The sequence below is a fragment of the Tarenaya hassleriana genome, unplaced genomic scaffold, assembly GCF_000463585.1.
Source record: "Tarenaya hassleriana unplaced genomic scaffold, ASM46358v1 Cleome43, whole genome shotgun sequence".
Taxonomy (NCBI): domain Eukaryota; kingdom Viridiplantae; phylum Streptophyta; class Magnoliopsida; order Brassicales; family Cleomaceae; genus Tarenaya; species Tarenaya hassleriana.
Genome location: NW_010967059.1, coordinates 411,192 through 432,412, shown reverse-complemented (window position 1 = coordinate 432,412; position 21,221 = coordinate 411,192). Strand labels below are relative to the sequence as shown.

At 35.3% G+C, this 21,221-nt stretch overlaps 3 protein-coding genes across 3 annotated transcripts in view; all 3 read left to right on the top strand.

Annotated features, from left to right (window-relative positions):
• Positions 1-3,491, top strand: part of LOC104825232 (dolichyl-diphosphooligosaccharide--protein glycosyltransferase subunit 1B-like) — a 4,074-nt gene extending 583 nt beyond the window's left edge. The window contains exons 2-8 of the mRNA XM_010557521.2: positions 507-551; positions 802-1,436; positions 1,874-2,021; positions 2,249-2,428; positions 2,546-2,614; positions 2,707-2,796; positions 3,006-3,491. Coding sequence (XP_010555823.1) covers positions 507-551; positions 802-1,436; positions 1,874-2,021; positions 2,249-2,428; positions 2,546-2,614; positions 2,707-2,796; positions 3,006-3,131 — 1,293 coding nt within the window. The 3' untranslated portion in view covers positions 3,132-3,491. The remainder of the gene's footprint in view (positions 1-506; positions 552-801; positions 1,437-1,873; positions 2,022-2,248; positions 2,429-2,545; positions 2,615-2,706; positions 2,797-3,005) is intronic.
• A 2,123-nt stretch (positions 3,492-5,614) lies between these two features.
• LOC104825231 (protein ENHANCED DISEASE RESISTANCE 2-like) lies at positions 5,615-10,527 on the top strand. Its single transcript, XM_010557520.2, has 22 exons — positions 5,615-5,900; positions 5,987-6,141; positions 6,386-6,460; positions 6,538-6,591; positions 6,676-6,741; positions 6,834-6,889; positions 6,978-7,129; positions 7,214-7,260; positions 7,344-7,444; positions 7,615-7,710; positions 7,785-7,849; positions 7,934-8,005; positions 8,127-8,273; positions 8,352-8,662; positions 8,745-8,796; positions 8,910-9,085; positions 9,246-9,347; positions 9,444-9,494; positions 9,591-9,734; positions 9,837-9,932; positions 10,039-10,140; positions 10,261-10,527. The coding sequence occupies exons 2-22, from the start codon at positions 5,989-5,991 to the stop codon at positions 10,348-10,350; spliced, it is 2,208 nt and encodes a 735-aa protein (XP_010555822.1). The 5' UTR covers positions 5,615-5,900; positions 5,987-5,988; the 3' UTR covers positions 10,351-10,527.
• An 8,861-nt stretch (positions 10,528-19,388) lies between these two features.
• The window catches only part of LOC104825230 (GATA transcription factor 8), a 2,864-nt gene continuing 1,031 nt past the window's right edge, over positions 19,389-21,221 (top strand). Inside the window, exons 1-4 of the mRNA XM_010557519.2 lie at positions 19,389-19,601; positions 20,165-20,238; positions 20,709-20,942; positions 21,032-21,214. Coding sequence (XP_010555821.1) covers positions 20,718-20,942; positions 21,032-21,214 — 408 coding nt within the window. The 5' untranslated portion in view covers positions 19,389-19,601; positions 20,165-20,238; positions 20,709-20,717. The remainder of the gene's footprint in view (positions 19,602-20,164; positions 20,239-20,708; positions 20,943-21,031; positions 21,215-21,221) is intronic.

The following is a 21,221-nucleotide window of genomic DNA, read 5'->3' as shown; positions in this document are numbered from 1 at the left end:
GCCCACCCCCGCCGATCTATCTCCTCTTTTTCTATTCGATCTGTTTTCCGGCGAATTTTCACCGGTTTCGGGATTTTATATCTAGAGAACTATTTTGGTTGAGATATTGCTAAGATTTTGTGTTAATTTTGTGTTGTAGAGTTAGAAACTGAGTATGGAAATGGATTTGTTTCCCTGTAAATAAGCTATTTGAGAGCATAGTTTGGTTTTTTGGAGTCCAATGTCATAGCTAAGCATCTGTAGGTTCCATGTTCTATATGTTCACCAGAGAATGTAACTTTCCTGTTTGGGTAAATTGGTTTGTGCAACGGTAAGTCCTTCTAAACAGCCTTCACATGCTATTATTATGTGTGATGTGATCTCGGTCCGTTGATAGATTTGTTTTGAGTTTGGTTCGAATGTGATGTACTGGTTTTCAGAATACTTTTCTTTTGATTGAGTTCCAGTTGAAATTTCGCTTCTGAAACCTTTTCTGTTTGTGTGTGTGTGTCGATTTTCATTTGCAGATCGATGTAAGCTCCCATATTGTGAAGACCTTCTTAACTCTCAAGGTACCCCAGTTTTTAAAATTATATAGTACCGTATCCTGCATCAAAGATTTATATCAGTTTTAAGGGTATTTGTCGAGCAAACAATGTTTTGAGATGTTGGACTCTAGAATTAGCTGTTCAAAAAGATCAGAGATTGTGGTGTAGGCTTGGATATAGTTGTTGGAATTGTCAACATCCTTTTTCATTCTCTCTCTGTTCTTAAATCTGTCTATCTGAAAGTAACCGTTTTGTTGATGGGTTTGTTCTTTAGGTAGAAAATACTGGGAAAAACTCTGTTCCAAACATGCTTCTTGCTTTCCCACCTACCCAAATCACCCATTTAGCGACGGTCCAAGCGATGGCAACTGTGGGAAAGAAGAAGAAGAAACCGACCTACTTGCCACTCGATGTGAAGCCAACAGATCAGCCTGATGCACCGAGCGACACGGGCTATTTCAGTATTTTATTTGCTAAACCGTTAGGTCCAGGTGAAACTCTATCACTTGAAGTGCTCTATATATTGACTCATTCCTTGGAACCTTTCCCAGCTGAGATCAGCGAATCAGAACCTCAGTTGGTATACTATCATGATAGTGCGGTTATTTTATCGCCATATCATATCAAGCAACAAACAACATTTATTAAGATGCCTAGTGTTAAAGTGGAATCTTTCACAAGCGTGGAGCCTGCAAACCGAGCTGGTAAAGAGATAAAGTATGGACCATATGAGAATCGCCCTCCATACTCATATGCTCCAATTATCATTCACTTTGAGAATAGTAGTCCATTTGCTGTTGTTGAGGAGCTTGTGCGTGAAATTGAGATATCACATTGGGGTAGCCTTCAAATAACGGAGAGTTACAGGTTGGCTCATGGTGGAGCTCGGCATAAGGGAGTCTTCTCCAGGTTAGAAATTGCTTCTGCCTGTGTACCACTTGAACTCTTTAAGTTAATCTTCATTAAATTTACTGATGTACCAAGAATATTATTCTCTCCATTGCGAGACGATGCCAACTGAAAGGATTTTTCTGGACAAAATTTCAGTTGGCATTTTTTTATGGACAAAATTTATCTTCTTTAGAGCTCTCTGGAGACATCATTTATCCCCTTTTTCAGTTCAGTTGCATAAGAATTCTAGCCATAGACATGTTCTGGTGCTTCGAGTAAATTTTGTTCACACAAAAATAATAGACGAATCAGATTCAGGATAGTTCAAATGCAGTTTGGACAAACCAAATGTTCCGAAAATCTGATTTTCTTAGTTGAAAGTTTGGTCATGATTTTATATATTCATATGTACTTCATTCTGTTGAAATAGTTTTCTAAAATTTCAATTTTGGCAGGGTTGAATATCAGTCTAGACATTCTTTGAGTGGTGCGTCGTCTTTCAAAAATCTCCTGGCTGTACTGCCTCCCAGAGTTGATTCTGTCTACTACAGGGATGAAATAGGAAACATCTCGTCTTCACGTTTACGTACTGGCTTCCGAAAGGTAACTAACTTGGTTTGTTCTGATTTGTTAATTCTCTGGCAATTTTGTTGCGATATTTATTTCTTGAGAATATTTTCTAAAGTTCAAACTGTGTAAGGCGTCGTCATATCATTTGATAGTGATGCATCTGGACTCACCTTTTAAATATGATACGTTGGTGAAAGGTCTTGTGGTAGGTTGTGTTCTTCGAATCTTAGAATGCTTAAAGCAAATTTATGTTTTTGCAGTCAGAACTTGAAATTGAGCCACGATATCCATTACTTGGAGGATGGAGAGCAACTTTTGTCATCGGTTATAGAGTACCACTGGAGGATTTTCTCTTTGAATCACCTGACGGCAGGCGCTATTTGAACTTCACTTTTGGGTGCCCGCTAGTGGAAACTGTCGTAGACAAATTGACAGTCAAAGTATGCTTTTTTAGGATTATGCTTTCATTGTTAACTGTTACCGTCATTGGCAATTCTTTCTTGTCCAGCTCTTCTGTTATATATTGCGTTCACACAACTGGAAGATACTCTTTCCAGGTCGTGTTGCCTGAAGGATCACGAGACCCTTCCGCTGTTGTCCCCTTTCCAGTCGGCCAAGACCTTGAGGTAACTTACCTTGCCTCCCTAATTCACTACATTAGAGTTTCTGTATCTTTTCATATATATTTGTAACAAAGCCATGTGTACTGTTACCTCAGGTAAAATATTCTTACCTCGACGTCGTGGGAAGAACTGTGCTGGTTTTGAAAAAGAATAATACGGTTCCTACTCACAATGTTCCCTTTCAGGTAATTTTAAAAAAAGCCCTTTTGCGCTCTCTCTCTTTTATTGCGACGGGTATATTTCATCGATCCACCTCCTAAGCCAAGTTTTCTGTCTCGAAAACACTAAACAAAGGGTTACATATTATTGTCATGATTTCTTAGAGAGAAGACCGTATCCGAAACTTTTTGTTTAACGCTCATTTATTCTCCTCCATTTTTTTTGTTGGGGGCAGGTTTACTACACTTTCAAACCGATATTTATGCTTGCGGAGCCATTCATGCTGGTATCAGCTTTCTTCTTGTTCTTTGTGGCATCTCTTGCTTACATACACATCGATCTCACGATAGGTGGAAAGTAGAAGAAGCCCTCAAAAGAGGTACACTTTTCGAATCTAGTTCACAGCAGTTTCATGAGTGGGGCTCGAGTTATCGGATGACTGTCACTACATACATCTCTAGACGCATTGCGAGTTCGTTACACCATCCGATACAGCGGTCTTGACTCGGTAATTCTCTATTCTTGCGTGTTTTATATGGCTGTAGTCTTATTAGAGCTTTCTTTGGTTGTGAACTTGTTTCCACTTTTTTGCTCAAAACACCGCTTTGTTAGGGAAAAACACCGCTTATTCACAAGAAAAACAGGGGTGAGTCAAATACTTCTTAGTATATGTGAAAGAAAGACAATACAAGAATGAGTATCTTTCAGTGGGAGTGGTCAATTCGGTTATTAACCGTCGAACGGAATAAATTATAACTGTAATTGAATCGAATCCGACATAAAAAAATGAATTTTTATAATTTTCTAAACTTAAAAAAAACGAATTTGAACCGAATCGAATAAAAAAACTGAAAAAACCAAATTTTTTTTTGAAAAACGATTATTTTTACCAATAACAATTTAGTGCAAAGCTAACTAAATCTAAATAAATCAAACCGAATTTGATATAAAAATTGAATAGTGATAGTTATCTATAATTGAAATAACCGAATTCGAATACAATCTAATTGAATTTGAACCAAAATTCGAGATGGTCACTCTGAATCTTTAGAAACTCATTTTATTTTCAGAATTAAAAAAATAAACTCTGAAATATGCATGAGGATAATGCAAATTTTCATAACAAAAGGAATAAATATGAACCCAAATTGAGAAAAGAATCTAGACAGATGACTGTAATGCAGTTATTATGTGTTTCTTCTTAGGGTTGTGGGTAATCCAACCCATTTTGTTGGAACCATTTGGATTATATAAATTAATGGGTTAGGTCAACCCAACCTATTATTAACATGATAAAAACTAAATGGATTGGTTAAAACCCATTAACCCAAATGAGCTAATGTGTAGAGTTAGCAATAATGTTTAGCTGACTAATGTTAATATTAGGGGTGGGAATAATGATGAATAAGAACAGTTCGGTTCGGTTCGATTATTTGCTTAATAACCAAACGGTTGAGGAAGTTGAATAACCGTTCGGGTTCAGTTCGGTTCGGTTAATAACCGAATAACCGCGGTTAACCGAACGGTTATTAGGATTTTTATAATATTTTATTTTTTACCTTATTATTATTAGTGTTATTTTTTTGTAGTTCATTTGTACCTTATGTGTTTCACCTAATAAACCATAAAATTTAATATTTTTAATTTTTAACCTAATTATTGAAGTTTTTGTAGATTTTTTTGTAATTTTTTTGGAGGATTAATTATTTTATGGATTTATTTGGATAGATATTTTGAAGTTTGGATAGGATTAATATATTTTTTAAAATATATCATAACCAAACCGAGCCGATCTAAAACCGAACCAAATAAACCGAAAAATTTAACCGTTTTGTTATAATTTTATTATGCAAAAACCGAACCGAACCGAAACCAAACCGAATAAATCTATATAATCGTTTGGGTATGTTTTTTTATAATCAAAATAACCGAACCCGAAATAATCGAACCGAAACTCGAAATGACCACCCCTAGTTAATATGTAGACTTAGCAATAACGTTAATGAGCCGAATGGCACTGAGGAGGAAAGAAAAAAGCCGAATCGCACTAAAGTAAAAAAAAACAAAATGAGTTTTTAGGTTTGAAATTATTTGGGTTTATTTGGATATACCCATTTAATACATAAACCAAATGGGTTCAATCCATTCAACCCATTTAAATAAACTAATCCAATTGGTTAACTCATTTGGTTAACCCATTTAACCCAACCCATTTGACATCCTTATTTCTTCTAGTGTATTTGGCTTAAGCTACCGATAGAGACAACTAGCTAAATGCCCCATAAAATCAATTTGAATTGCCAAAAAGTTAATAATTTTCTGATTAGTTGAACATTTTTATAATTGACAAAATTCGATGATATTTTTGGTATAGTATCTATAAACATTGTTTGTGTTTTATTCTTATCCTCCGCTGTAACATCAATTTTTATTTTATTTTTAAAGCTAATGTTGATATAAGACAACTGATGAAAGGAAATTTTCTCTGCCACGTTCGCGTATGATTCAGAACCCTCTAATACAATTAGAGGTTAAAGTCTGCGTGTCGATTTCCATATGTGTTCTCTCGTGTGTTTGTTCGAACCCTGTATCTGCAGAGGTGGGTCGATCAAGTAATGTGAGGCGTTTTAATATCGACAGAGCTAATATTGCACAAACGAAAGAAGAGGGGACGAAGTAAAAGAAGTAAAGAAAAATGGGGTCAATTTGAAAATAAAAAACACAGAAAATGGCTAATAATGGAATTGGAACCAGAAATCAGAAGCGCCAACCATTTGGCCCCTTCAAATCGCAAACCAAAGAATTTGAGTTTCAGAAAAAAGGAACAAAAAAAAACATAACAAAAACAGCAAAGCCTTCTTCCAAAAACAAAACAAAAAAGCACCAAGAGTTCCTTTTTGTTTCCCTACCGATTTGTCGAAGGACAAAACAAAAGGAAAAAAAAAACCTTCTGCGACTGGTTCTGTCCCTCCGTTCGATTCTCTGATTCGCTTCCGAAGCGAATCAGAGAATCGCAATTCACTACTTTGTGATTACTTGTTCTTCACGGAATCGGAAACGAATCAGAGAATCGCAATTCACTACTTTGTGATTACTTGTTCTTCACGGAAGCTTGTGAACAACTCGCAGAGTAATTCCGGTTTCCAGATTTCGTACCAGAATGAAGTTCCGACGCCATGGAAATGATTTTGAATGGCGTTTCCCGTGATTTTGCAGAAATGGGTGTCTCTCAAACCGACGGGAGGATGGAAGGATGGCTTTATACCATCCGACAGAACCGATTCGGACTCCAATTCTCCAGAAAACGATACTTTGTTCTTCGTGACAACAACCTCACGAGCTATAAATCCGTTCCCTCTGCCGACAACGAGGTCTGCATCATGTGTCATTCCTCCCTTTTATGTTCACGGTTTCATAACCTGTGTCTTGTTCCTCGTTGTCGTGTTAGATCTGACAATTTTGGTTCGGAGTTTGGTTACCATGATACGATATGATATGATATGTTCTTCGTCTGTTTTTAGTTTCCTTTTATAAAACCCGGAATGACAATACAATTCAGGAAGATTTTCACAAGTCTATACATCGCCATGCTTATGTTTATCGATTTCTCCATAGGAGCCGGACAGAAGAGCATCTCTGGACTCCTGCATTCGGGTTAACGACAATGGAAGAGAGAGCTTCCACAGAAAAGTACGATCGATGATTACATTCTTTCTCCAAATTCACGAAAAAACATTTTACAGAATTCTCCCGTCTTTTTCACGCAGATTCTTTTCATATTTACGCTTTACAACACCTCGAATCACTCCGATCAGCTAAAGGTTTGGATGCTTTATCTTGCAAACCGAGTTCTCGTTTTTTTGTACATCGTTTGCTTGAAGCTTTGAAGTACCGTTATTTGACAGTTAGGGGCAAGTAGTCCAGAAGAAGCGGCGAAATGGATACGGTCATTGCAGGATGCCTCGTTAAAGGTTCCATAGTTTTCAGACGTTTTTCCGAACATTGCTCGATTGAAACAGCATTTTCATTACGTGATTCATCGTTTCGATCGATCTTCTTCTAGGGTTCTCCGTTTCCAGATTGCGATTTCGTGTCTCACTCAGAGAGAGGCCTCGTGAGGTTTGTCTTGTTGTTGTCTGAAAATTTTCTGAAACTATATATAGGTTTCTTATAACTAAAAGAAACTGATGTTTTTTTTTTGCATCAGACTTGATGTGTCGAAGAGGTCACGCCGTAAAAACTCTGTAGATTGGACGAATTACACATCCACGAACACGAATTACTCATCTGTGAACCCCGAAGTAACGGCCCCTGATGTCATCGCACCTTCGCCCTGGAAAATCTTTGGATGCCAAAATGGTAAGAAAAGACAGATTCTTGTGAAATAAACACAAGATCTGGAATGCGTAAAACACTATCTCTCTAACGAGTTTGCGGGTTCAGGTTTACGACTTTTCAAAGAAGCTAAGGACTGGGATTCCCGCGGAAGGGTACGTCGATAAAAGAGATCTTCTTTTCTCCACACATCGGATATGTTTTCTTCTGCTACTGAAGGCTCTTGAATTCTTTCCAGCATTGGGATGATCACGCAGCAATAATGGCGGTCGGAGTCATCGACGGTACCTCAGAGGAAATATTCAATACCTTAATGTCTCTCGGCCCCTTGAGATCGGAGTAAGCCTAACAGCTCGAGTAATCTCGATATGTACTAATGATTTTACGCTTGAAAAACGTTATATAACCACAGACCTTAATCAGACAGCAAGTTCATAAGCTGTTTCGTCTGAAACGTGTCCACGACGAGAAAAGACTGAGAGTTCTTCCTGGGTTTTTTTTTTTTGCAGATGGGACTTCTGTTTCTACAGAGGCAGCGTGGTGGAACATCTCGACGGTCACACGGATATAATCTATCAACAATTATACAGTGATTGGCTTCCCTGGTTAGATTCTTGAGACCCGGGTTTTGATTTCAGCGTTTTCCGTCTTTCTTCCTCATTGAAACTGCTTCTTTTAGGGGTATGAAACCGAGAGATTTGCTGCTGAGACGATATTGGAGACGAGAAGACGATGGAACATATGGTAAGAATACTCTGATGCAAATTTGCAGGTTCTTAGATTTGAATTTAGGGTTTTAACCTTCATCTCGCACTCTACATTCAACAGTTATACTTTGCCACTCGGTATATCACAAGAAATGCCCTCCGGGAAAAGGATATGTCCGGGCTTGCGTCAAAAGTAACGTTTTCTTCGAAAATTAACGCTCTTAGTCCTATGATTATCGAAAAATCTTGCTAGATTTTATCGATGTTTCTAACGAGTAAGCTTATGTTTGATGACGACGATGAAAAATAAAAAGGCGGCGGGTACGTGGTTACTCCGATGAACAACGGGACACAATCTATGGTGAAGCATATGATTGCAATAGATTGGAGATCGTGGAATTTGTACATGAGACCATCTTCAGCAAGATCCATAACCATCCGTATGGTTGAGAGAGTTGCAGGTATTCCTTTATGATCAAGAATCAAGATTTTCGAGAAACGAAAAACCGATATTTTTTTTCTGTTTGCGTGATTTGTAGCTCTAAGGGAGATGTTCCGGGCAAAGCATGGACAATTCTTCTCCAATTTGTCATCCGGGGACTTCATGACGACAAAAACCTTGTCCAAGAACAAGACGAGAGCCGTTTCGTTCGAGGGCAACAAACTCGACGAGGTTGTGAAGTCCGAGGTTACCATAATGGCGGGAGAAGAAGCCGAGAAAACCTCGTCGCCCCGTCCGAGTTTTATGGAACTGAATGATATGTCTGATGAGTTCTTCGATGTCCTGGAACCACACGAATCATCAGGGTTCGATAGTTTCATCCGTGACACCAGTCCACAAGGACCTCAGGTATTTCGTCATTCACGCTAATCGTTTCCCGAAATCCTCCTCTCGGAATTGATCTAACGACGTGAAAATGTTATCTTTTCAGCTCAAGTTACCATCAGCAGCTGGTCTGGTCAAGAAACTGCAGGATTTAGCAGGTGGTGATCTTAAATCAATCTTCATTCATATTAGGGTTTAATTACAATCTTGATTTCAAGCTTGTTTCGATTCAGAATTCTACGTTCTTTCCCGCCTTTTCTTTGTGAAACAGTTCAAAAGAAAGGCTACGTGGACTTGCAAGAAGTGGCTATGGAGGAAAACGTGACGTATTTATACGGCGCGACGCTTCAGAAAGACCCGAGTTTCTCCGCGCCTTGCAGCTGGGCGACTGCCGATCCATCGACGTTTCTGATACGTGGAAGCAACTACCTGAAAGACCATCAAAAGGTAATTTAACAAAACCGATGTATCGATCTTGATTCGACCCGATAAATCCATGGTACAAAGTTCTTGGTTAGTTTCTACGTCCGATATTACGGCCAAAGAAAATCATACATGTGAACCTTGCTAACGCTTTTTTCCGGACCTATGATCTTATTACCGACAGGAGAAGGCGAAAGGAACGATGATGCAAATGATGGGAGCGGATTGGATTAGTTCGGATAAGCGAGAAGACGATCTCGGTGGACGTTTAGGGGGTATAGTTCAGGTATGATCTCCAATCCATCCTCGAATTTCATCGATTCAAGCCAATGTACGGACCAAGATTACCGTTAGAAGCGTTCAAATTTCTTTGGGAACACAGGACTTTGCAGCGGAAGGCAGGCCCGAGTTTTTCTTCATCGTGAACATTCAGGTAAAAAAAGGCTACAAACTTTCTCAAGATTCGACGCGATTTGATTCTCTTAACGTATACGAGAAGCTTAGGAAACAAAAAACGATCATGAAACAGGTCCCGGGTTCGGCAATGTACACTCTAGCAATGTACTATATGCTGAACACACCTCTGGAAGAGAATCCGTTGTTACACGGCTTCGTCAATGGCGACGATGCTTATCGAAACTCGAGGTTTAAGCTCATACCTCATATCTCCAAGGTCAGAAACCGATCTGATCCTCGATGTTTCAACGAACCGGGTATTGCGTAAGATCGAAAATCCAACAAACCCGACTTGTTCGTTTCCGTTTTTGTCGGTCAGGGGTCATGGATCGTGAAGCAGAGTGTCGGGAAGAAGGCGTGCTTGCTCGGCCAGGCGCTGGAAACTCGTTACGTCCGCGGCAAGAACTACTTGGAGGTATTATAAATGGAATCTAACGTCGCGATAATCTTTTTTTTCGGACTTCTGTCCAAAATCTTTTTTGGCATTAGAGATCTTGCAAACTTTGTTTCGTGATTCACAGCTTGACATCGATGTCGGGTCTTCGACTGTTGCAAGAGGAGTAACCAATCTTGTTCTTGGGTATCTCAACAACTTGGTCATAGAAATGGCGTTTTTGATTCAGGTGCCTTGAATTACCATTCCGTTTATCAAACTTTCAGGATCCCTGCGGTCCAAAGAAAACGACATTTTTGTTTAATTTTTTTTTTATTTTCCATTTTCATTTTTTCCCGTGTGTCGGCAGGCTAACACGGAGGAGGAGTTGCCTGAAGTTCTTCTTGGGACGTGTCGGCTCAATTATTTGGACGTATCCAAATCGGTCCGAGAAAGATAAAATGGGCATAAAATATCATTCATTAATCTATTAATACAAATCAGACGAGAAATCAACCTCGAGACAAAGAAACGAACTCTTTTGGAGCGATGTATTTTTGGTATATAATATAAGTATATACTTATTGCTTTTGTTTTTTTATAAAGAACTTATTGCTTATTGCTTTTGTTCCATATACTACTTCGTGTCTTTTCCAAACCTCCTTTTTGTTTTTTGTTTTTTTTAATGATGAAGTTACACAGAAAAATGGTCATAAATTTCATTAGTATGATCGAACAAAAAAAAAAAAACCAACCCGCCAATAAGGAAAAGTGTGATGTTTGCCTTAAAAGAGTGAATTTTGAGCGATATGATGTTGGCTCATTCTTCGAACCTAAAAAACGATGAACGTCGTCGGTTAGGGTTAGGGTTAGGGTGTCAAACGAGGCGTTTCGATTCGGTTCGTGACGAGCTTGGCTCATTTTGAGCTCAACTCGCCAAGCTCGTTTCAAACGAGTTAGAAAGATTTTTGGATCATCTCGACTCACCAATTTTCTGAACTAAACGAGTCAATTCACAAACCAAAAATAAATATGATGTTTTTATTTATATTATAAATATACTAAACAAAATGATATTTTAATATAAAATTTAAATATTAAAATATTAAATTTGAGTAGATTAAAGAAGTTATATATATAATCAATAAAAAAATTAAATTAAATAATAATTTTCTATAAAATATATAAAAATATAAATAAATATATATTAAAAAAAAACAGTTCATCTCATGGAGTGGCTCGTCGAGCTAATTCGTTTGGCTCGCGACCTGTAGCGAGCTAGTTTGTGTTAGGTTCGTTTCCAAACGAGTTTGAAAAATGTTAGTCCGGATGGTTGGCAATGAGCCAACTCGCGAGTTCAGCTCTTTGATCATCCTATTTATGGTGTGTGATTTTCTACAGATGATTTAGATGTAACCAGAATTGTACGTCATACCAAAAATTATTGTCCATGAAATGCTCTTATTGGTTTCAATCCGAACCCTATGAACCAAGCTTGAATTGAGACAATTTCATTCCGGAACTCCGTTAATATAATCTCCTTGTACAGCTCGGGTTTCAGATTGGGCTAAAACCCTGTGGGATCTTCAACTCTGGCCCACGGTGATAAACCCCGCGGGCTATATAATCCGGCTTTTTTTTTATTACCATTTGCGAAATTAATTTAAATGATTCATTGATAGAAAGCACATAGACATGAACACCAATCAAGGCATCAATCAAGGCATATATATATATATATATATATATATATAAATATATATATATATAAATGTATGTGTGAATTATGTCACAGTATATATACTAGGTTTTGCACCTACATAATGATAATAATAACAACGATAATAATATTCTTATTTTGGAATGATTTTATGGAAATTTTGGGCCCTAGCTACAATGTGATTAATTTATGCATGTGGATGAAATAGAGAGACTACCGACGGTGAGGGGATGCGTTTACCGGTCACCGGTTCTTCCGGTAACTCTGTCGGCACCGACACCTCCCAATATCTACCCATTTTTTTTTCATATTTGTTTTCTTTTTTCCCTTTCCATGGGACTTGTCACTATTTTTCTTTTTCTTTTCCCGGAGATAAAATCATAAAAGTGTTTTTATAAAATGTACGTATAAATTGTTGCGATTGAGGATTTTCCGGCTAATGAGAACAAGAGGACCGACCCATCGGCATGAGATTCTCGTGTGTGTGTTTTTTGTTTCCTTTGTTTCCATTCTTATACCAAGCAGAGTGTAGACAACATAAGACAATGCCTCAATCTTTGGGCGAAGAAGAGAGATTTGCGGTTTCATTGTAGTTTTTTTTTTTTAAATTAACTTATTATTTGTATTATTACTTCATAGCTCCAACATTTTGGAAATGAGAATCTTTGTACAAAATCCCAAAACAATGCCTATTTCTTTCCTATTCGTCGATAGAGACTGGTCTAGCATTAATACTTACTTGATATAACGTTTGTCAATTTCTCTACACGTTTAAATTTTGTATTCTACAAATGCAGCATATGCATATCAAATAATATCGAATTGAATATCTGAAATTACCGCAACGTTTTATCGAATTGCATTCGTTTCTTTTAGGATCTCAACCCGTCAAAATCAAACTCAACTCCTTTTTGAATCGGTTTCTTTTTAACTGTATTGGTATAGTTAATCTAAATTAACAACCCCATTTCTTTTATCTATGGGTTTTGTCTATCTTTTTCGATAGTACCATATAATTCGAATTTTTATAAAATAAGAGATCAATTTTTAGTAATAAAATTTACATTTTCATCAACAACAACAAAAAAATACCATGGATCTCACAAGGACCTACATTGATCTGAATGGGGTTATTGCCCCCATTCATTTGATTAAAAAGTTTTAATTGCTTCATAAAATTTGTAAAATTTTAAATAAAAAAGGTAAATGAACCCATATTAAAATTAAATTTGTCAATTTGCCCCCAATTATAATTTTTCCTCGGTCCGCTAGTGCCCACAAGCATAACTATATACCTTCTAGTTAATCTTTATAGGAGTACATATTTCTAGTTTTATCATTTTCGATCTTCAAATTTGTAATTGGCATTATTTACGCATATGATCTAAAAGGATTCCGAACAAAGTTCTAGCCTATTATAGCTTCGATACTATTTTCCATTACGTTTTAAATTTCAAGAACAATATATATTTTTTTCTAATTTGCTCACTAATTATTTTAAACTTAGATTTTCTTTCCATATTACAATTTTGGACTAATATTTGAAAGTTAAAATGGCAACCGAAATGATACCTAAACTCATAAATTATCCAAAAACATCATTTAGAGAGAGTTATGAGCATATGCCTTATTTAATGAGTTGAAATGAACTCTACGGCTGAGCCTCACTATGAATTCGAAGGCCGACAAGATAAAGGCCATATGTCATTATCATGAGCATCCCTACATTTTACCATCTGATGTTCAAGAAATCAATGAACTTTGGCTTACACAATTCAATATATGGAGACCGACATGCAATATTCAGAAGATTTACTGAATCATATATATATATATATATATGCACATATATATGATTTTGTTTGTAATGGGAATTTCATATATTTAATTAATAGTTTTTTTTAATGTTACGTTCACTTGCTTTAAATTTGGTAAGTTCAGCTTATCATGCAAGGATTATACGCATTTATTGAGCTATTTACCGTCTAAGGAAATTGGTGACAACCATAATCGAGTTTATGTTAAAAGGATGACGAGTTAGAATTTAGAATATACAGTTTAGGGTTGAGAGTGCAAGTACATGGTATGAATTTCTTATGTATAACTATTTTACAGATTCGTAAAACGGATAAAATCGAGTTTAGATAATATAAAAAAAAACAAAAACAAAAGAATCTACCAACACAACTAGATAAAATTATTGCACTCCAAAAAGTTTGCATGTGATGGAAATAAAATAACGTGTGACAAAAAAATAAAAATAAAAAAAAGGAACAAGTAGTGTGTGTGATGAGCGGATGATACCATAGTAGGGGAGAGATTCGTACTTTTCTCGCACCTGAGTTACCAAATCCTGGGACCCACAAAAGTCACATGATCTTACGTGGATATTGTTCGCCACGTGTCAAATTATTATTCGTTTCTGTTAAAACTGTTCAATTGTCCAAGCAGAAGAACCGATCCCGAGGCAAAGCCACGTGATTGCTTCATGATAATACTCTTCTCTTCTTTATTTAAAAAATTAAATAAATAAAATAACTTTAGTATTTTATTTTATACCCTTATACGCGTGGGCCCTACATTACACGCTGTTAGGATCTTCCCACGTACCATCAGACAATTAAATGAAAATAAAAAACGGGTGACAACAAAATTAAAATAATAAAATTAACAATGTGGGTCCCATGAAAAACATGGGCTCTTACTTGCTCACAAGTCGCTCCCCCCGCGCCTGTGCGCACATGCCGCCATCACTGCCGAGTCGTGCCGACTATATACGGTCTCATATACGGTCAAGCGTACGTAAAGTTGATAGATACATACATAGACCGTATTATACTATTATGTATGTATGTATGTATACAGTCAGTTTTTCCAGCCTGTAAAAGTCAAATTGGGTGATATATGTATTTCTGCCTAACAAAAAAAAGTCAAATTTAAATAATTTTATTTTAGTTTCCCCTTTTTCTGATTTATTTTAAAAAATTTATTCATCTACTTTTAAGATGATTGCTTATTTTCCTATTACCTGTTTAAATTTATTTCGGATTCAGTTTTCATTAATAATTAACTGAAAAAATCGTTTAATATTTTTAAATATTTATATATTCGATTTGATTTTAGTTATTTTAATTCTAAAAAATATGTGTGATTATTTTTAGATGAAATTCAGTTTAAAATAATTATATACAATTTACTTTTTTCCGATCCAATTTTCCGACACAGTAAATGAGCAAAAATGTCAACTCCAAATCTAAATAGAGAAACGTATTGCTCTATACAAAATATAGAAATCTAGGGTTCTAAACACCTAAAAAAACCAATTCTTTGGATGATTTTAATAGATTTTTCAATTTCTTTCAAAGATTTTGAGAAATCAATACAATTATTTATAATTTTATAGTATAACTTTGGAGAGTCTTCAAAATTATTTCCTTAGTTATTATCAGAAGAATTAATTCACTCTTAAAAAAGTTAAAAACACTATTTTAATATTTACTTATTTTGGTATAAATGTTGTCTTAAAGTTTTTATTAGTGATTAAGAAAAAAAATGAAATTTCTAAAATTCCCTAATATAATATATATTTTTGTAGTCATAAAAAATATATAGAATTTATCTCAAAATTTTAAGTGTGAAATGATATATTTTTTTAACGAAAATAAAGTTTAAGATATTATTTAAAATAAAGGATAAGTAATAAAACTAGAATATAATTCATATTAGCATTGACGCATATTGGATGATTTTTTTTTTTTGGGTATCTTGATTGTAGTATTTCGATCTTGTCTATATAACGGTTACTAGGTATCCGACCCTTATGTATTTGCAATAGGGATGCCAATTCGTGTATTAACCAATATTATTCAAATGGATATAATTGTTTAAACTGAAAAATCTGAATCTGAATTAAACTCGAACATAATAGAAAAATAATAAAAAAAACTGAACAATATATTTGAAATTTGAGTAGTTTTATCTATAAAAAACAGAGGCAAGCGAATTTGAATGAATATTGTATCGAACTAAACATGATATAAAAGTTGATGGTTATAGTTTTTTTTATAAGACGCGTGGTGAAGCTAGGGTTTAGGTATTCGGGCATCACATGCATAACGATGAGGGGACTTGCTTCATCGAGCGGTGGAGAAGGCTGACAAAACGAGCGACTAGGAGGTCAAGATCGATGAGAGGGAGTGAGAGTCTATGCGAGAAGGGTGACACATGCACGTACCTAGGGTAAGGCAAGGCTCAATGCAACGTGCCAAACAGAAGTGGCTCGAAGAGTGGATGCACGACGAACTGCAAGGAGAAAAGGCGAAATTGTGAAATCACTTATCTCATTTTGAAACCCTAAATCGACTATAATGATTTTTTAAGAGGAATATTGTCGCCTACGTACTCTCTTATGCCTCTCATGAACCCACCGATTCGAATTCTCGCCGGTGAAAGACTCGATCTAGCATCCCGTCGAGGTTCGGAATTTTTTTAATTTCAAATATGTGTAGAAAGGATACCCGCAATCCATCAAATTCGGATATCCTCATTGTGTCCTAACTTAGATAACCAATAGAAATTATCTTAATTAACACAAAAATAGATGTATTACACAATTCAGAGCATGTATAAAGGCTAGGCAAATACTTCGTAAACGAACACATGCATGTACGGGAGACTTCTCTCTTTTGTTTTTATTTATTTTGAGCACTTTGAGAAACATCCATTGTGGTCTTTAAATATATAAATTTAAAATACCTTATCTCATGTTCACAAGAAATAAAATCTCTAATTAAAAATGAATATTAGAACGGTCACCTTTTTAAAAAAAATCAAATTATTATTTTTTTAATCGGTGCACCCCCGTTGTCGGTCCACGAGATCACATTTGATCATTCTTTTAATTAATACATTATCACATCGACCCTCACATGCCATTGCACGGAAACATTATAAATCTACAATTAATTTTTCAATACTCAATAATTGAGATAATCAAAACAAAATTAAAAAGATAGTAATTGCCGAAACAAGATGTGTTGGGTTCTGGCATACTATGTCGTTTCGTCCGAAGACAGTGTTATCATGAGGAAATAGGGTTTGTCAACTGACATGAGACGATTTTTATTTATTTATTTATTATTATTATCACAAAAAATAAAATAAAAATTTAAATTTTGATAAATAAATATATGAACTTTTGATTTTGTATAAAAATACACATATCTTGAATTTTTTTGCATAAACCCACATAAAAACAAAACAACGTTAGTTTTTGTTTGGGTCTATACGAAAAATTTCAAAGTTTAATTAACAAAATAAATCATGGTCTATTTGAGCAATTTTTTTTAGTCATGTTTACCAAATTTAATATGTAATAGTACACTAAATAAGAAGAGACCGGTTACATTTGAGTCTGATAGTCAGAGGCATACAAATATCACTGAGCGAGATGTATTTCATTTCTAAATATTCATATTTATATTTACGTACATTGTATACATACATTGTATGTATGTATGTATGTATGTATGTATGTATGTATGTATGTATGTATGCATGCATGCATGTATGTATGTATGTATGTATGTATGTATGTATGTATGTATGTATGTATGTATGTATGTATTGCTAGTGTCTTGAGAAGAAGTATTTTAGAAGAAAGTGATCGTATATGGAGTGCAATCCAAGTTAGTTAGTTCAAACAAAACAATAAGGAAAAAAGGGAAAAAAAGAAAGTAAAAAGCAGATAGAGCCTTAGAAAATCAGTGATATATATATATATATATATATATATATATATATGAATATATTTTAATTATTCTTTGTTGGGGTTTGGAGTGAGTGAGTGTTTTTGAAGGATGCTAAGAGTATGGTTCAAGTTACTTTTTTTTTTTACAAAATTTAAAAAAAAAAACGGGGACTAATTAAGGGCAGAATCTATTTTGTGCCGAAGACTTAGGTAATGAAGTTGGACGGATGTGATCGCGATGCCTCAACCCTTCGTTTTTACATTCTCTTTGATCCTCAAATAAATAAACTGAAAAAAATCCACTAAGAACCAATTAATTGGTTTGCTTCCTTTTATGCGTAAAAATGACTATATTGTGATGTTTTTTTTAAACTAAATTATGCGAAAAAAAATTTCGGCAATTGAAAATAAATGAGGTCCACCTTTATTTCTTTTGGATTCAAAATTAATCCCTTTTTTTTTAATTAATTTCTTTCTGTTCTCTTAAAGCTGAAAAAGTTTCTCGCATTTGAAATTGCTTAGGGCGATGAAAGAAATAGCTAATAACCCGGTCAATATATTTACATTTTTTTTTACTTTGCTTAACATGTTTTTGTTAATTATTTACGTGACTATATATACTACTATTAGCAATTTCATTTCATTTGGACATGAAATTGATCGATGGATTCCGAATATCGTCGATAATTCATAATAATTACAAAGCGGCGGATGTAGACCGAAGGAGGGGGGGGGGGGGAGAGAGAGAGAGAGAGAGAGAGTAAATATCAATCAAATTAACCCCGTATATATATAAAAACATAAATTTTGAAAACCAAAAATAACACGATTTTAATCATATAATAAGCATAGACACGAATCTTACGGAGTAAAATGCAGATAAAACTTTAAAGCATAAGTATATATACTATCAATAGCTAGTCTTTTTGGATTATACATAGGCATAGGCATAATAAGAAAACAAAAAAAAATGTATGTTAGGTAATTTTAATTAATGCGAATCTGAATTTTTTTTTAACATAACGTAACACTCGTCACATCGATATTTGTCCAAATGATACTACTTTTTAAAGTAATATCAATTATATAGGAATTATTTTTATTCCTCGGAATCTTTGCTATTATTACTAATTTACCCAACTATTGAATCTTTTGAACCTCGTAAATTCATCATCATCAACATGTTATTATTATTATTATTTTATTTAGAACGATTAAATCTTCTATTAATACAATGGAATGAAATCAAATATAAGGCACATTCAAATTCTTTCTATATAAAAAATGAAAAAAAAATATAAAAATATCGATTGCAAATGGTTCCAAGGAAAGTAGATGAATTTGTGAATTTGGTAAAACCGGAGCAAAAACGGTGGGAAAATAGCTAACCCAAACATTTTTTTTTTAAAATAAAGGATAAAAAGGAAATTAAAACACATGTACGCGCTTCGTGCCATTTCACCTTCCCATTATCTCTCTGACTTTGTAAAACCATATAAAGAAGTCACAACTATTATCTCCCAATTATATATAAATCATTATTTTTCTCGATTTAGATTTTATACTTCATACATCCCTTTCTATAAGTATTTTTTTGTACTAGTAAAAAATAATCATTTCCACAAAAAAGAAGAAGGAAAAAAATCCAAATTCATAACTAGACATTAACTAGGGAAAACAATAATGATATTAGCTAATTATTAACATATGAATGAATATATATATATATATATATATATATTAGATTACAAAAGTTGAATATAAAAACAATGATGGAGGTGGTGTTTCCTTAATCATAGGTGGTGCAAACTTTTGCTAACCTTTGAACACATACAACTTTTGTACAGCCAAGCAAACTGTGTAGGATAATCCAATGTCTTCTTTGCCCCGTGTGGGGCCCATGTGGGTTGAGATTTTTTTTTCTCCTTTTTATTTTTATTTTTTGCCTTTAATTATGAAAATCAAAATGATGAGAGAGAGACCTCACATGAGGACAGGGTAAGGAATGGTAAAATACAGCTTGCAAGGGAGAAAGAAGAAGATGCAAATGCAAGAGACTCTCTCACCTACTCTTTATATAATAAATAAAAACCCAACCATTGTGCCCCCAATCAATCACTCATCACTTCCCCCACTAACTCTTCTTCTTCTTCTTCTTCTTCTCTCAATTTCAATCTCAAATTCCCAGGAAACAAATCTGATTCTCTCTCTCTTTCTAGCTCCAGATTCTCCGAGGAACAAGGTTATTTGCTGTCTTTATTACACTCTTGTTCGTGCTGTAGGGATTAGGGATCGTTTCCCCCTGTTGATTTTCAGTGAAAATGGCCATTTCTGGTGGAAATTCTTTGTTGGGTTTTCGTTTTCAGATGTTTCTGTTCGTGGGTTTTGGTTTTCTTGAAGAGAATTGAATTCCTGAATATCTTTTTTCCTTGTAGGTTCCCCTCGTGAATTTTTTCTTGATTCCGCGCTTTTTTTCTCCGTATTTGTTTTGAAAATTATTCGAATTTCGAGCGTGTCGGCAAGACATTTTTCCCCACTGGAGTTGTATCATATTCGACTTGGGGTTCGGAAACCTTGTTTGGTTCCCGAGAAAATGATAGAAAATGGGTATGAAAAGAACAGGCGCATTTTCGTTGGGTTTTCTTAGCATAATAGCCAAACGTGTTGCCTTCGGATTCCCGGATTTAATGAATTTTCCTAATTTTCCTGGATTTTTTTATGTCTCTGTAATGTGCCATTTAATTTGAGGATTTTATAAAGAAAGAGATCTCACTAATTCATTTTGATTTCCACATTCTCTTGCAGGAATATTCAGATTCAAACACTTAGGCCTGATCTGAAATCTCCCCTGTGGAAGTTTCTCCGACAAGTCGTACAAGGTTTGCTTCTCTCATGACCTTTCTCAGTTTCTTCCATGATCCTTTTCTTGGTTGAATTGTCTCTTCCCATCGTACAAAACAAATCAGGAAGAAGACGATTCTGTCTCTTTAAGCAAATGGGTTTTGCTTAGATCCATTAGTTTTGAGACATGCTTATCTTTGTCTGATTCTGATAATCATTGTCTTGATCTGCTGTTCTATGCAATTGTTAGGATTATAAACCCAAAACAAAAAAAAAAAAGAATTGTCAAATGGTGGGCCAACAAAAAACTTTGGGTCAAATTTCGTTTTCGTTTTCATTTTGAAACTTGCAGATGGCTCCAAAATTCAGTTCAAATTTTCAAAATTTGAAACTTTAATGTCACCGCAATGAATTTTCTTTTTCGTATATGAACTCTGTCATCGTTTTGCTCTGTTTTCTCCTCATATCTTCTCCTCTCAGTCCTGTGTCCATTTTTTTTTTCCTGCAGAGAAGAGAGATGATTGGACAAAGCTTTGGGGATGAGATGGATTGCGGTAACTTCTTCGACAACATGGATGATCTGATCAACTTCCCGAACGAAGACATCGGCCTCGGGTTTGGCATTGGCGATAACGATGAGTTCCCGAGCATCTGGTCGGCTCAGCCTGAGTCATGGCCCGGTTCTGACCTGATGTTCTCTTCCAAGAACAACTCGGAAACCTCCACTGAGCTCTACGTTCCGGTGAGCAAGTCATGACATGAAATTATCCGTCTAACGTTTGCCTCTTGATGGGTTTTTGTTTTCTGATTTCGTGTTTTTTCATACTGCAGTTTGAGAACATTGTTCAGCTGGAGCAGCCTTCGGGCCTCGTGGACGAGTCCTTCACTAACAAGAAGGGAGATTCCTCGTCAATGAACACCGATTCTTCGTCATCTCACAGCCAATTCCGTAGCTCGAGCCCCGTGTCAGTGCTCGAGAGCAGCAGCTCCTCGTCCCAAACCACAACCTCTGCTGAACCGC

Bases quoted from the DNA above. Each gene is read 5' to 3' on its own strand.
- LOC104825231 (XM_010557520.2), top strand. From the start codon at position 5,989: ATGGGTGTCTCTCAAACCGACGGGAGGATGGAAGGATGGCTTTATACC. The intron at 9,348-9,443 runs GTATGATCTCCA...TTGGGAACACAG, and splicing joins GTTTAGGGGGTATAGTTCAG to GACTTTGCAGCGGAAGGCAG. The intron at 10,141-10,260 runs GTGCCTTGAATT...GTGTGTCGGCAG, and splicing joins AAATGGCGTTTTTGATTCAG to GCTAACACGGAGGAGGAGTT.